Source organism: Rhinopithecus bieti, unplaced genomic scaffold (genome assembly GCF_001698545.2).
Source record: "Rhinopithecus bieti isolate Rb0 unplaced genomic scaffold, ASM169854v2 scaffold_2435, whole genome shotgun sequence".
Lineage (NCBI taxonomy): Eukaryota > Metazoa > Chordata > Mammalia > Primates > Cercopithecidae > Rhinopithecus > Rhinopithecus bieti.
In genome coordinates, this window is record NW_016803909.1 from 580,640 (window position 1) to 595,317 (window position 14,678).

The 14,678-nt window shown below is 33.2% G+C and overlaps 1 protein-coding gene across 1 annotated transcript in view; it reads right to left on the reverse strand.

Annotated features, from left to right (window-relative positions):
• RALGAPA1 (Ral GTPase activating protein catalytic subunit alpha 1) overlaps positions 1-14,678 on the reverse strand; it is a 301,694-nt gene that overhangs the window by 119,810 nt on the left and 167,206 nt on the right. Inside the window, exons 28-32 of the mRNA XM_017858547.1 lie at positions 12,787-12,912; positions 9,052-9,110; positions 5,709-5,817; positions 4,270-4,380; positions 1,720-1,788 (exon numbers count right to left, since the gene is read on the reverse strand). Of these exons, the coding sequence (XP_017714036.1) occupies positions 1,720-1,788; positions 4,270-4,380; positions 5,709-5,817; positions 9,052-9,110; positions 12,787-12,912 (474 nt within the window). The remainder of the gene's footprint in view (positions 1-1,719; positions 1,789-4,269; positions 4,381-5,708; positions 5,818-9,051; positions 9,111-12,786; positions 12,913-14,678) is intronic.

A 14,678-nucleotide genomic window follows, 5' to 3' on the forward strand; every position in this document is an offset into this window, starting at 1 on the left:
AATAAAAATTAAAAAATTAAAAAAAAGAAGTTTCATTTTCCCAACTCTTAACAGTTCACTTCACATTCTAAAATATGGAACTGCCTAGTTGTTTCTCCAAAACAAACCATACCATTTTATAGTCCCCAGATTTACACATGCTACTCACACCACTTGGAATAAGTTTCTGATTCTACTGTTTGTCTCTATTTAATGTCTCTATTTAACTTTAAAATAATTTTTCCTAAATAAGCCCTTCCTCAATAGTTAATTACTTCTTTCTCTATTCTACCTGGTATCTTACACATTTTCTACTTTTATACTAAGTATTTATTACATTGTGTTGCCTCATTTGTGTCTCTAATTTTTAAACTCCATGAGAACAGGGAGTATCATGTTTATCTCTGTTTAGTGCCTAGCAGAATGCCACACTCATATTTTATGATAAAAAAAAATTTAATAAATTTAGTGGGCAAGAAAACAAAACTTAGAAGTATAGCTTTTCATATTAATAGCTAGACTTCTGGAAACAAAGATGATATAGAAAAAGACGAACAATTAGTTATCCAGATATTATTCATAAACTGGATTTGGAATTGTAGACCATAGCCTGCGACACTAAAGTGAAGGACACTTTGCTAAAAATGGAGTCCAGATGAGGTAGCTCAATGCCTGTAATCCCAGCACTTTGGGAGGCCAAGGCAGGTGGATCACTTGAGGCCAGGAGTTTGAGACCAGCCTGGCCAAGATGATGAGACCCTGCCCCCTACACACACACATCTCTACTAAAAATACAAAATTGGCCAGGCATGGTGGTGTACACCTGTAATCCCAGTTACTTGAGTGGCTGAGACACGAGACCCGCTTGAACCTGGGAGGCAGAGGTTGCAGTGAGCCAAGACTGCGCCACAGTACTCCAGCTTGGGTGACAGAGCAAGATGACTCTGCCTCAAGAAAATTTTTACAAATTTTAAACAACATTTATGTATAATGTCAGGCATATAATTAAAAAATAGACATAATAACAGGAAAATTAAACTCATAGTCAACAGGAAAAAAACTCAATAGAAACCGAGTTAGTGATGACACAGATACTGGATTTAGTAGTCAAGGACTCTATTTTAATTATTATAAATATGTTAAAGTATCTATAAGAGAAGATGTATATAATTGATGAAGAAATGCAGAATTTCAGGTAAGATATGAAAACTTAAAAACAAAACAAAACAAAAAGAAACTCTAGAACTGGTAAATATAATATCTGAAAAAATTAAAGAACCCTTATAATAAATTTACTGAGGTAAATGACACCTAATAGAATGTTTTGGCAGACAGAGGAGATGTCTTCTTTTAAGTGACATATCTCTATATATTATATCTTTACTTTCTATCTATACAAAAACAAGTGGCTGCCTTTAGAGGTGATGAATTCCTCAGAATTAATATTCTTCAGGCATAGGTAAGAACACAATTGGGCAGAATGTAGTGAAATAGAGATAGACAGAATTTCCTCTAAGGTTCCTTACAATCTTGAAACTCAAAGATTTTATCAAATGGCCATGAAATGTGAACCAAAATATAATTTAGTTATACTTACATAACAGAAAGACATTTCACACTATAGTTGATTCTGAACAAAGATAAATTTTTACCATGTAAATATACATACCATTAAAGTTTTAAAATACAAATATTTTACTAAATAACCACATATTAATCATCAAACAAAATTTAAATTACCCTCTTGTCCATTTCATAAGATGAAGCTTCTGTACTTGGTAAAAGATGGGTGATAGTAGCTATTAGGATCTGTAAGCAAAAAAAAATTTTTTAAAAAAGAGCTCTATATATGTCAAATTAATGGTACATTCTAAAACTTAATTGTTAAATGCTAAAGTGATACAAAACCTAGTGCTGCAAATTTATTCTAAACACATTAATACTGTTATTTCAAAGTAATGTTTAATAGGCAAGCTTTTCAAGTACACTTAACTATCAATTATTTATAATCCTCATGTACGGAACCAAAATTATATATATTCTGTCAACCATAAATGGGTTTCTTCCCAATTCAACGGGGTAAATCAATATGTATAAACACACAGAAAATATATGTTCATTATAGAAAAATTAAAAGATACAGGTAAGAAAAGACTAATAAAACCATCATAGGCTATGCACAGTGGCCCACACCCACTTTGGGAGCCTGGGTGACAGAGACCCTATCTCAAAACAACAAAAAACCACTGTAATCCTGTCACCTGAAGAAATCTACTCTATTGCCTTTCCAGGCCTTTTGTTTAAACACACACACACACACACACACACACACACACACAAGGCTTTTTTAAAAAAATGTGACTTTTTATTTATTTTTTTGAGACGGAGTCTCACTCAGCCACACAGGCTGGAGTGTAGTGGAGTGATCTCGGCTCTGGGTTCAAGTGATTCTCTTGCCTCAGCCTCCTGAGTAGCTGGGATTACAGGTGTGGGCCACCATGCCCAGCTAATTTTTGTATTTTTAGTAGAGACAGGGTTTCGCCATGTTGGCCAGGCAGGTCTCGAACTCATAACCTCTGGTGATCCCCCCACGTTGGCCTCCCAAAGTGCTGGGATTATAGGCATGAGCCACCATGCCCAGCCAAATGTGGCTTTTTAAATTAACATATATCATACACCGAATATTATTTGAATAAATATAAAGTACAGAATACAAAGTAAATGAAAAAGACATTACTTAAAAAAAGGCAAAATCTTCATATACAGTGTTATCATTTACCCCGGAAATCATTTAGTCTCATTTAATTTTTTATGTGCATGTTAAAAATGTATAGGTATATATTTATTGTATTTTTATTTTCATTGTATTGTATGCTATTACATTTTTAGAAATTATTGCTTCAATGCAGTAAGTAGAAAATTCCTCTCAATACACTTTATACAGACAAAGACTTTACTCACTAGTGCGATACTTACTACATTCAGTGCTGTAACAGAGGCTGGTAAGATGACTGAGTGGGAAAAGCATGAACTTTGGAATCTTACAGACTTGGGTCTGAGTCCTGTTCTCTTAGCTTATGACTCTTATATAGTTATTAAATCCTCAGTTCTCTCATCTTAAATAAGGGAGGAGATTAGGGACAGGGAAGGGAATAATCTATTTCAAAAAACTTCTAAGAATTAAATGAGATATCATACGAAAAGGTGACTGGTACATGGTAGGTGTTTAATAAATATGAGTTCTCATCTTTCCTAAAAATGTTATAAAGACAGGAAGATAAGAATGATAAATTCTGGTTAGGGAGAGCAGATGGGGATTTTTATTTTTTGAAGAGATGGTATTTAAGCCAATCACTGAAAGATGAGGGCACTAGAGAAGAGAAGCAAAGCATTTCAGATAGGAGGAAGAAAGCCAGGGGTATGTTTAAGTGATGATAAGCAGATTCAGTTGCCTGAACAACATGGCATTTCAAAGGAATCTGTACATGATTCTTAAAAAACCAGTTGAGTTCTCCTGTGGAGGCCCTGAATTCACAGCTAAAGAATTTTGGGCTTTATTTTACAGTCAAAGGAAAATCAGTCCTTTTTTTTTTTTTTTTTCAGGTACGTGATATGGTAAGAGCCATGTAAATGTGAATGATGACTTTAAGAGCAAGACCACACAAACCAGAAGGAGGCAACAGCAATATCTCAAGAAAGAAATAGTGAAGGACTGAAGTATGTCAGGTGTTGCAGGAAGCACAGGAGATAACGAATTAGAATGAACAAAAATTCACAAATGACTGGCTAAAGAGAAAATAAAAAAAATAATGTCTTGATTTTGGTAACTGGAATGATGGTATGTTTTCCCTACTTAAGAGGGAATGAAGCAACATGTATGTTTATGAAGACAATGACATAGGTTTACACATAATTTTCACTACAACTAATAAATTGTTTTTTGTTTAACTGTTTGTTAAGACAGGGTCTTGCTATGTTACCTAGGCTGGCCTCAAGCGATCCTTCCAACTTAGTCTCCGAAAGTGCCTGGATTACAGGCATAAGCCACTGGGCTTGGCCTAATAAATTGTTTCTAGTGCTTTTACTTTGTCCAAAACCAGGAATACAATCTTCTAACATAAAAGACAAGGGAACTATCATGAACTTTGATACCACAAAAAAGCATGATGGGTAGACATTATTTAGCTATGTAAAAAATTTTTAAACTATTAAATAATTTTACAATCCAAAGTATCCAAATCTAAAAAAAACTTAACAAGGTCATAATAAATAAATGAGAAATTTACTTACTTGAATAATTTTCAAGGGAGAATCAGGCTGGTAAATCTGAAGTCTAGGTACATAATGAACCAGCATGTGAAGCATGTTACAAGCTACGTGGGCTACTGTTTTATTAGTAAACTGCAATAATAAAAAAAAATTGTTTTAAAAATTTTCTTGATGAACTTTTCATCAAAGCATTATCTGCTGAAAATTTTACATTTCATATATTTATAGGATTATAAATCCTACATTTATAAGTGATTAAATCTCCAGCTGCAAAATAAAAAAAATTACAACACATTCCAAAGACACGTACAACTTTAATTTTCCTTTGTAATGTTTGCCTGTCCTCATTAAAGTTTTGTTGCATTTTCTCTTATGTGGATTTATGCAATGGCCTCTAAATCACTATTCTTTTTATCAATGTTTGCCCTGTTCCAATCAACTATTCACCACACTTCCAAATTAATCTTCTATAGCACTGTTATGATCCTGACATTATGCTGAAAACTCAGATGACTCCCCAATGGCATAAAGACAAACTTTTTATGCTTCTCTATGTCCACATTTCACCCACACTTCAAACCCCAATGTGTCTCCTTTTTTCCAGTCTTCTCTGATAACTAAGTCAAAATGATTTCTGTTTCTTCTGAACTCAATCAGCAGTTTATATTATACACTCAGTTTATATTATATACCCATTTAGTACTCTCAGGTTTTTATATTTTATTATTCTCATTTTAATCTTTTTCAGCTATTCTTAACATCTTGAAGCTAGTATTTACAAATTTTTCCTATTGTTATCCCTCACTCTGTCTAGCAACGTGCCTCATAGTAAATGTTTAGAAATATCTGTCATGTAACTATTATTTAAAAATATTTGTTAACTACTTTGTATGTTTAGTCTTATACATGCGCTGTGGGTTTTTTACAAGTCTTAAAACAACAATAATATCATGCATCCTTTCATAAACAAAGAGTACTCATTTATTCATTCAGACTCTCCAAATAATTACATTATTACTACTGAAAAAATCTTGTTCTGTCTACAAAGAAGGCACTTAACTTGAAAAGATAAAGCAAAAAAACTGAACAGCTCAAGAATTCAGGGAGTGGTAATAAAGATCAAAGAGCAGTAAGTTACAGAAATACTAGTTAAAAAAGAAAAACAGAAAAATCCTATATATGTTTTAAGTGGTGGGTTTCCTTTTTTAGACATCTACCATATATAGTTTAGGGGCAAAGCTAAATACATAAAAGTTGAGATAAAATGAGTCACCATAAAGATACCCTAAATTCAAGAAATAGAACAATTTTTAAGGAATGAGTCAGGATCAAGAAAATAATAGAGTAATAAAGTAATGAAAACATTTACTAAATGTTACACAAGATATAATTAATATTTGGAGAAAAAAAACATGCATTCTCTACTATCTTAATATATTTCACTAAACAGTTTTCTTTACCTTTAAGGAAACACAAATCACATTCAGAGCTTCCTTAATTTGAGGATGATGAGACTCATGGACTAGTTCTTCACAAATCCAAATACCTAAACTACAAAGTGCTACACATCTGCAAAAAAAGGCAAACAACAACGGTTACATAAAATGAAACCACCACCACAAACATGACCCACAATGAACTGACACAGAATGAACATGCACGATTTTAAACGAATTAATGAACTTGTTACTCTAAACATTAACTGGTAACCAAAGAAGAGAAAGTATGAAGAAAGCAGAATCCCAAAACATCTGAGCCTAATTTTCTATTATAATTTACTAAGAAGACTATAGGCTGGGATACCACACAACATGTTTTTTAAAAATCCATGTTAACAGACTGACATTGCTACAAGGCTTCCCAAACAAAATGTAACCTGCTTTCAAAATGGAAAGTGTAATTTTATTGACTGACAACAGCAAAATGAACTTAAGTAAAACATGAAGCTGATGGAGTACGTTAAATATTTTGTATATTTTAAATTTAACACTTCTAGCTACAAATTATTTTAAAACAAATCGAGAACATAAAAGTTATGTAACTTATTTTAAAATCCAACAGAAACAGAACTTGTAGAATTTTTATCCTGTTCCCTAATGTATTGCAAAGCTTCATTTCTATAGCAATATAATTTCAGCTGGGTGTCAGCTTGAAGAGAGTTATTTAATGATTAGAATCAGTAAGGATTCTATTAGTGTGTTCAAGTTTAAGCTTCTGATAAAATGTATAATGGTTCTAAGTATCAAAACAGTCACCTTCTTCTAGTATCCTGTTATATATGCCATGTCCCAATACTGATATTCTTAATTTCAGTGGAATGCTAAACTTCAGAAAAATTCAGTGCAGATTTTTCTTCCTTAACACAGCAGATTTAGTATGTGTTTTTTTAGAAACATTTATATAAGTCTCTTCTTTTAGTCTAGAGTGTTAAGGCTACTAAACTGTTTACTATGAAAACTACCTGAGAGTCTTCTAGATGAAATCTACTACTTTATTTTTTCCCTACTGTTGTTCATCCATAAATCCTAGGTAATATTTGTAGCACTAACTAACCAAGCTTCGGGCTTAGCTATGGAAACATCTATAATCCTAAAGCAACAATAAACTCTGAAGTGAAGCAAAGCTCTCCATGGATGCAGCTAACTAAAGGCAGAGACTGAGAATACAAATGTTTAACAATTATTGTAACAAGAGGTGGAAAGAAAGGATATATATATTTTTTTCTTGCATGTAGAGTTTCCCACACCCCCCTCCACAAGATGTCAGAATAATCTAGATTATTCCCAGCATATAGCTTAACTCTCTGCTCCTGCTCAGACTGGGGGTATTAAGTTTCTTTTTTCTTTTTTTGAGACAGAGTGTCACTCTGTCTTGTCCAGGCCGGAGTGCAGTGGCACGATCTCGGCTCACTGCAACCTCCACCTCCCCGGTTCAAGCAATTCTCCTGCCTCAGCCTCCTGAGTAGCTGGAACTACAGGGGTACACTACCACACCCGGCTAATTTTTTGTATTTTTAGTAGAGATGAGATTTCACCATGTTGGCCAGGCTGATTTCGAACTCCTGACCTCAGGTGATCTGCTCTTTTTGGCCTCCAAAAGTGCTGGGCTTCCAGGTATGAGCGACCATGCCTGGCCTGGGAATATAAATTTCTTAAAAAAAAACATATACTAAAAGGTATAGAAAAACAAGTTGAGACAATGCTTAAATTCAGCTTCTGGGGTTTTTCCATATTCTCCATAACACAAGCTGTTGTGTTAATGATTCCCAGGTCTACTTCTAGGCGGCTATGTTTTACGTTTCCACATTCTTCCACTTGAGGAGCAACATAGTTTTGTTTGTTTGTTTTTTTTTTTCAAAAAGCAAAAGCTCTACAGTTTTAAGCACTAAGGTCAAATTTGGTATTGCCACTTCTTAATTGTGCATCTAATAAGCCTCTGAAGACAAACTGCCAGGGTTCTGTCATATCTAGATGATAGGGCAGATTATTGAAACTCCCCGGGTTCTAGTTTCCTTTTCTGTTAAAAGGTGGATGAAAATTATACCTGTCTCATAGAGGTATCACAAAATTCAATGAGATAATAAATATAAGGCACTTAGAACAGTGCCTCGCATACACATACAAAGGGCTTTAAAAATGTTAGCTAGCTTGCCTACACCCCCATCCCACCAGTTATGCATTATCAGAGACTTACTGTTAACTTTCTAAGCATCAGTATCTGGCTAGCAAAACTGGAAGAAGAGGGTGATTCTATTAAACTCTCAAAATTATAATGAGAATTAAATGAAACAATATTATACGAAAATCCTTGTAAACTTAGCAAGGGATTAGCATATTTTATGCTAATTGGGATTAGCATAAAAGAACAATTTTCTCAAAGATATTTGTTTTTAGTTAGTTTGGCTATTAAGAGAGAAAACGTGCAATTAAAATTTTAAAACTGGAGCTATGTCTTAATTTAAACAAATGGTTCACTGTACATTATTTTTATTTGCTGGAAAAAGATTTAAATTAGAATAAGAATCCAAATCGTCAAAGCCATGATCTGTACATTTTGAACTTTGGGTCAAAAAATGTGTAGATAACTGGAAAACAGGAGCTTTACAGAGATGTAGATCTGAGGAGTAGTAGCACAGACTAATGTTGCAGCAAATGATGTACTATTAGAATTAGCATCAAGAAATATAAAATATGACTTAATGTTATTTTGGGGAAGAGAAGAAACATGGTATGCTACTAGTAACCTGCTAATTTAAATCTCAATCTTTTTTTGGAAAGGTTTTGCAAAACAGAGAAAATGTCAGCTTTTATTTCTTAAGACATTTAGAAAAAAATCTAAAACTATGACTTATATTCTATTTTTAAAAAATCTTGATCAAATATTTGTAAATATTAAAATATGCTATTTTCTTAGGTATACTGCTTTCTGTAATAAAATATTTATTTTAATTCAATTTAACAAAATTCATTGGGTACCTGCTACTGCATTTCAAGGTACTGCATAAAAGACACTGACAAATATAACTGAATAATAAACAAAATGTACTTAAATAAAATAAAATTAAAACAAATCATTTCAGAGATAAAGAGTGAAGTTACTGAAAAAGGTGACTAGGATTCTGTTTATGAAGAAAAGTTAGTATTCAAATCATGAAAATAAGTAAGAACACTTAATCATTCAAGTAACTTAAAAGTGTAATTTAGAATGGCTTTTATGTATCTAAAACAATCTGGGCTGCTATAAAAATTCAGTCAACTTCTAAAATTCCAAACACAGAATAGTTACAGTCAGTCTAAGACCTACCTTGCAGGACCAGAGGGCTCATCTCTTGCCGAGCTTAATACAGTTTTGATTATAAGTTCCTAAAATAAGGGGGAAACAGTTAACAGCAATGACTGAGATTTCACTCATTAATTCTACAAATATTTACTAAGTGGTTATTAAAGCAGTCTTTGTTCTCATGTACATATTACCATTAAAGAGACCAATATTATTTATAAAAGTAGCTAAAGTTTCAGAAATTTATAGCCAAAAGCATATGTTCAAAAAATAACATTTCTTCCTGATTAGAAGAGTGATAAAGGCAGATAATTAAAGTAGAATTAATAGCTCATAGGTATGAAGATTTTAAAATTGTGAGAAATATCATTACAAGTCAGAACCAGATGGTTTCACCAGTGAATTCTACAAAGTATTTCAAATAAAGAATCTGAGAAGAATCCTTCTCAAACATTTCCAAAATACTGAAGATGAGCGAATACTTCAAAACTCATTTTAAGAGGCCAGCATTACCCTGACATCAAAGTCAGACAAAAAGCATTACCAGAAAAAAAAATTAATTACAGGCCAATATCCCTGATGAATATAGATGCAAAAATCCTCAATAAAATACTAGCAAACCAAATTCATCAGAACATTAAAAGGGTCATATGTCATAATTAAGCAGGATTTATCACTGTGATGCAAGGATGGTTCAACATACACAAAGCAATAAAACTAATACATCATATTAACAGAACAAAGGACAAAAATCTTATTATGTCAATAGGTGAAGAAAAAGCACTTAAGTAGAATACATAGCTCAAATGTATGAATATCCTTTCATGATAAAATATAAAATTTTTTGCATGAAAATATGACATCCTTTCATGATAAAAACTCAACGAATGAGGTTGTAACTCAACAAATGAGGTTGTACCTCAACATAACAAGCCCACAGATAACATCATAATCAACATCAAAAAGCTGAAAGGTTTTACTTTAAGATTAGGAACAAGATTAAGATGCCCACTCTCACCACTTCTATTCAACATAGTATTGGAAGTCCTCGCCAGAGCAATTAGGCAGAAAAAAGAAAAGGCATCCATACTGGAAAGGAAGAATTAAAACTATCTCTGTCTACAGATGACATAATCTAATATATAAAAAACCCTACAGACTCCACCAAAAAACTATTAGAACTAATAAACTCAGTAGAGTAGCAGGAAACAAAACATACAAAAACCAGTTGTGTTTCTATACACTAACAGTGAACTATCTGAAAAAGAAATTAAGAAAATAATCCAATTTAACAATAGCATCGAAAACAACAAAATACTTAGGAATACGCATAACAAAAGAGGTAAAAGATCTGTACGTGGAAAACTATAAAACACTGATGAAAGAAACAGAAAAAGACAGAAATAAATAGAAACATATCCATGTCCACAGATTACAGAATTATTAAAATGTCCATACAATCCAAAGCAATCCTACTTCTGGGTATACATATCCAAAGGAAATGAAATTAGCATGTCAAAGAGATAAGTGCACTGCTATGTTCATTGCAGAATTATTTACAATAGCCAAGATACGGAAAAAACCTAAGTGTCCCCTGAAGGACTAATGGATAAAGAAAATGTGACACACCCACCCAAATACATGAATACACATACAATAGAATACCACTCAGCCTTTAAAAAGATGGAAATCTTGTCATTTGTGACAATATGAATCAACTTGGAGAACATGATGCTATGTGAAATATGAGAGGCAGAGAAAGACAAATACTGCATGTTCTCACCTACATGTGGAATATAAAAAGTTGAAGTCTTGGAAGCAGAGAGTAGAATGGTAGTTAAGAGGGGCTAGGGAGTGGGTGACACAGGAAAATGTTGGTTAAAGGTTACAAAGTTTCAAATACGCAGGCTGACTAAACTCTGGAGACTTAATGTACAGCATGGTGACTACAATTAACAGTGACTACAGGTACCGGTATCATACACTTGAAACCTGCTAAGACAGTAGATCTTGGTTTCTCTTACTCCTCCTCACCAAAAAAAGGTAACTATGTGAGGTGATGGATATGTTATTTGGCTTGATATTTATCATACTGTATATGTGTATCAAGACACCATATTGTACACTTTAAATATGCGAAATTTTTGTCAATTTTACCTCAATAAAGCTAAGGGAGAAATATTCATCCTTAATAATTTGTAAAATATAACAATGAATTTTGAAACAAGTTAAAATATTAGTTAAAATAATGTAAATGAATAAAATATTTAAAGGGGAGAAAAAGAAGAAATACAAGGGTAAAATATTGAACTGGATATATGTTTAGCAAATAGAGAAAAGAAAATTAGTCGATTAAGGAGTCAGAATACTTAGGTGAAAAGTAAGTCAAGATCTGTGCAATAAAAGATAAAGAGACATTCAGAAAAGGACAGAAACATCAACAGGGTCAAATATTACAGTGGCTCAGAAGAACAAAAATGCCATTAGATTTATGTTTTAAACACAAAAAAGGATATGCTCCTAATGAGCATTCAAGGCTTTGTGTCTGGAGGATACTTCAATCAATAGAAAAAGAGGGAATCCTCCCGAACTCATTTTATGAGGCCAGCATCATCCTGATACCAAAGCCTGACAGAGACACAACAAAAAAAAAGAGAATTTTAGACCAATATCCCTGATGAACATTGCTGCAAAATCCTCAAGAAAATACTGGCAAACCGAATCCAGCAGCATACCAAAAGCTTATCCATCATGATCAAGTGGGCTTCATCCCTGGGATGCAAGGCTGGTTCAACATATGCAAATCAATAAACGTAATCCAGCACATAAACAGAACCAAAGACAAAATCACATGATTATCTCAATAGATGTAGAAAAGGCCTTCGACAAAATTCAACAGCNAGGCTTTGTGTCTGGAGGATACTTCAATCAATAGAAAAAGAGGGAATCCTCCCGAACTCATTTTATGAGGCCAGCATCATCCTGATACCAAAGCCTGACAGAGACACAACAAAAAAAAAGAGAATTTTAGACCAATATCCCTGATGAACATTGATGCAAAAATCCTCAATAAAATACTGGCAAACCGAATCCAGCAGCATACCAAAAAGCTTATCCATCATGATCAAGTGGGCTTCATCCCTGGGATGCAAGGCTGGTTCAACATATGCAAATCAATAAACGTAATCCAGCACATAAACAGAACCAAAGACAAAAATCACATGATTATCTCAATAGATGTAGAAAAGGCCTTCGACAAAATTCAACCCTTCATTCTAAAAACTCTCAATAAATTAGGTATTGATGGGACATATCTCAAAATAATAAGAGCTATTTATGACAAACCCACAGCCAATATCATACTGAATGGGCAAAACTGGAAGCATTCCCTTTGAAAATTGGCACAAGACAGGGATGCCCTCTCTCACCACTTCTACTCAACATAGTGTTGGAAGTTCTGGCCAGGTCAATCAGGCAGGAGAAAGAAATACAGGGTATTTAATTAAGAAAAGAGGAAGCCAAATTCTCCCTGTTTGCAGACGACATGATTGTATATTTAGAAAACCCCATCGTCTCAGCCCAAAATCTCCTTAAGCTGATAAGCAACTCCAGTAAAGTCTCAGGATACAAAAATCAATGTGCAAAAATCTTTAACAATTGTGTGGATTTCAAAAGAAAAGAAATAATACAAATTTTATTGCATGTACTTTATGATTATAAAATAATTTGAGTGCTAAAAATTAGCATCTCATTTCTTACCTTAACATCTGTAAACTGAGACACAGCAACATCAGGAATGTTGGGATGAAGAGAAGGCAGTTCACAACATAAGTTGGGAAAGCAAACCAAAGATCCCAGAAGAACTTGTGCTTCTACTCTTGGTGCCTATGTATCACATTTTAAAAGTTTAAAATATACTGGTGTTATGAAATTATCAGAAAAGATGCTTTATTATCCAACTACATTAGACAAGGAAGTGATATATAAAACAAAATTTAAAAAGGAAAGGGAAAACACAAAAAGATTTAAGTTTCCATTTATACTTTCCACATGAACTAGTGTTATTCTTAATAAATGCAATAAACAAGTAGCACAGCTTTCCTCAAATCAGCCACAGTTAATAAGACTGTAAAAACAAATATAACTTATCTACAAGCATCAATTCACCCTAATAATAAATAAAAATATAAATAATTTTAAAGGTAACTCACACATTGTGACATATTGTTCTAATAAGCTGATGACTTAATTTCACTAGATTATATTTATTACCAAGCACGAATAAAAAAGAAAAAACATTAACTATATGAAAGAGGAACCAATCTAGATGGTTTTTATGATATTATGCACATAAGAAAATCACTGCCTATACCACTTTAGAAGCAACATTAGAATTTGTCTGGACTGCCGATGAAGGTAAATTTTCATCTTTTTTCCTTAGCTGTATTTAGCCATTTCTGAAGTATCAACACTGAACAATTCTTTTTTCTCTTCTGCCTTCTTACATGCCCACCAAACATCAACATCCTCCTACTAATATATTGTTTTATTTACTAAAACATCTGCAAATTGATTTATATGTTTAATAATACCTAACAAAAATGCTAAGCACAAATCTATTAGAAATATAATACTTCTATTCACATAAATTAAGAACCAATCTCCAAGAGGATTTCCACATCTGAATAAATATTGTAATAGAGGCAATGGTGTAATACTCTATTATATGATTGTCAACAAAACAACTCGTTTCCAGATTAAAAAACAATCTGGATTTAAAGTTACAAGGTAACAGTATAAAAGGGCAGAGTGAACTCACATCTACCATTCCAATTTAAAATAAAAGTTATCTTATACAAATGAAACTGATCTTCAAAATCAGTATTTAATGAAAGAGATTAGCTGAGAGTTATTCTATATAAGTAGATGAGGTAACTGGGAATATTCAGGTATGTGGATATAATGAGGGCAGACGTGGAATGTGATCATAATTAAGAAAGGCAAAACTAAATCAATTATTCCATTATCGAGCTTTCTATATAATACACTCTGTCTTAAGGGCTGGAGACAAGAAGTTAGCTAAGACACTGTACTTATCCTTAAGAAGTTTACAGTCCAGGGAGAGAGAGAGATTTGTAAACAAACAATTGAAATACAGGCTCATGTAATATAAAATATGCAGGCAAATCCATAAAGACAGAACATAAATTTGAGTTACCAAGAGTTTGGAGTAGGGAGATGTATATGAGCATCTCTTTGGTGATGATGAAACTGTTCTAATATTGACTGTGATAACGAGGGGGTGGGGGGCAGACAGCATTAACAAAAGGGGGATGATATGAATGATATCTAAAATAAGAATACAAAGAGCAAGAATTGGACTAGGTGTTTCCTTTTTTTTTTTTTTTATTATACTTTAAGTTCTAGGGTACATGTGCATAACGTGCAGGTTTGTTACATATGTATACTTGTGCCATGTTGGTGTGCTGCACCCATCAACTCGTCACCACCCATCAATTTGTCATTTATATCAGGTATAACTCCCAAGGCAATTCCTCCCCCCTCCCCTGATAGGCCCCGATGTGTGATGTTCCCCTTCCCGAGTCCAAGTGATCTCATTGTTCAGTTCCCACCTATGAGTGAGAACATGC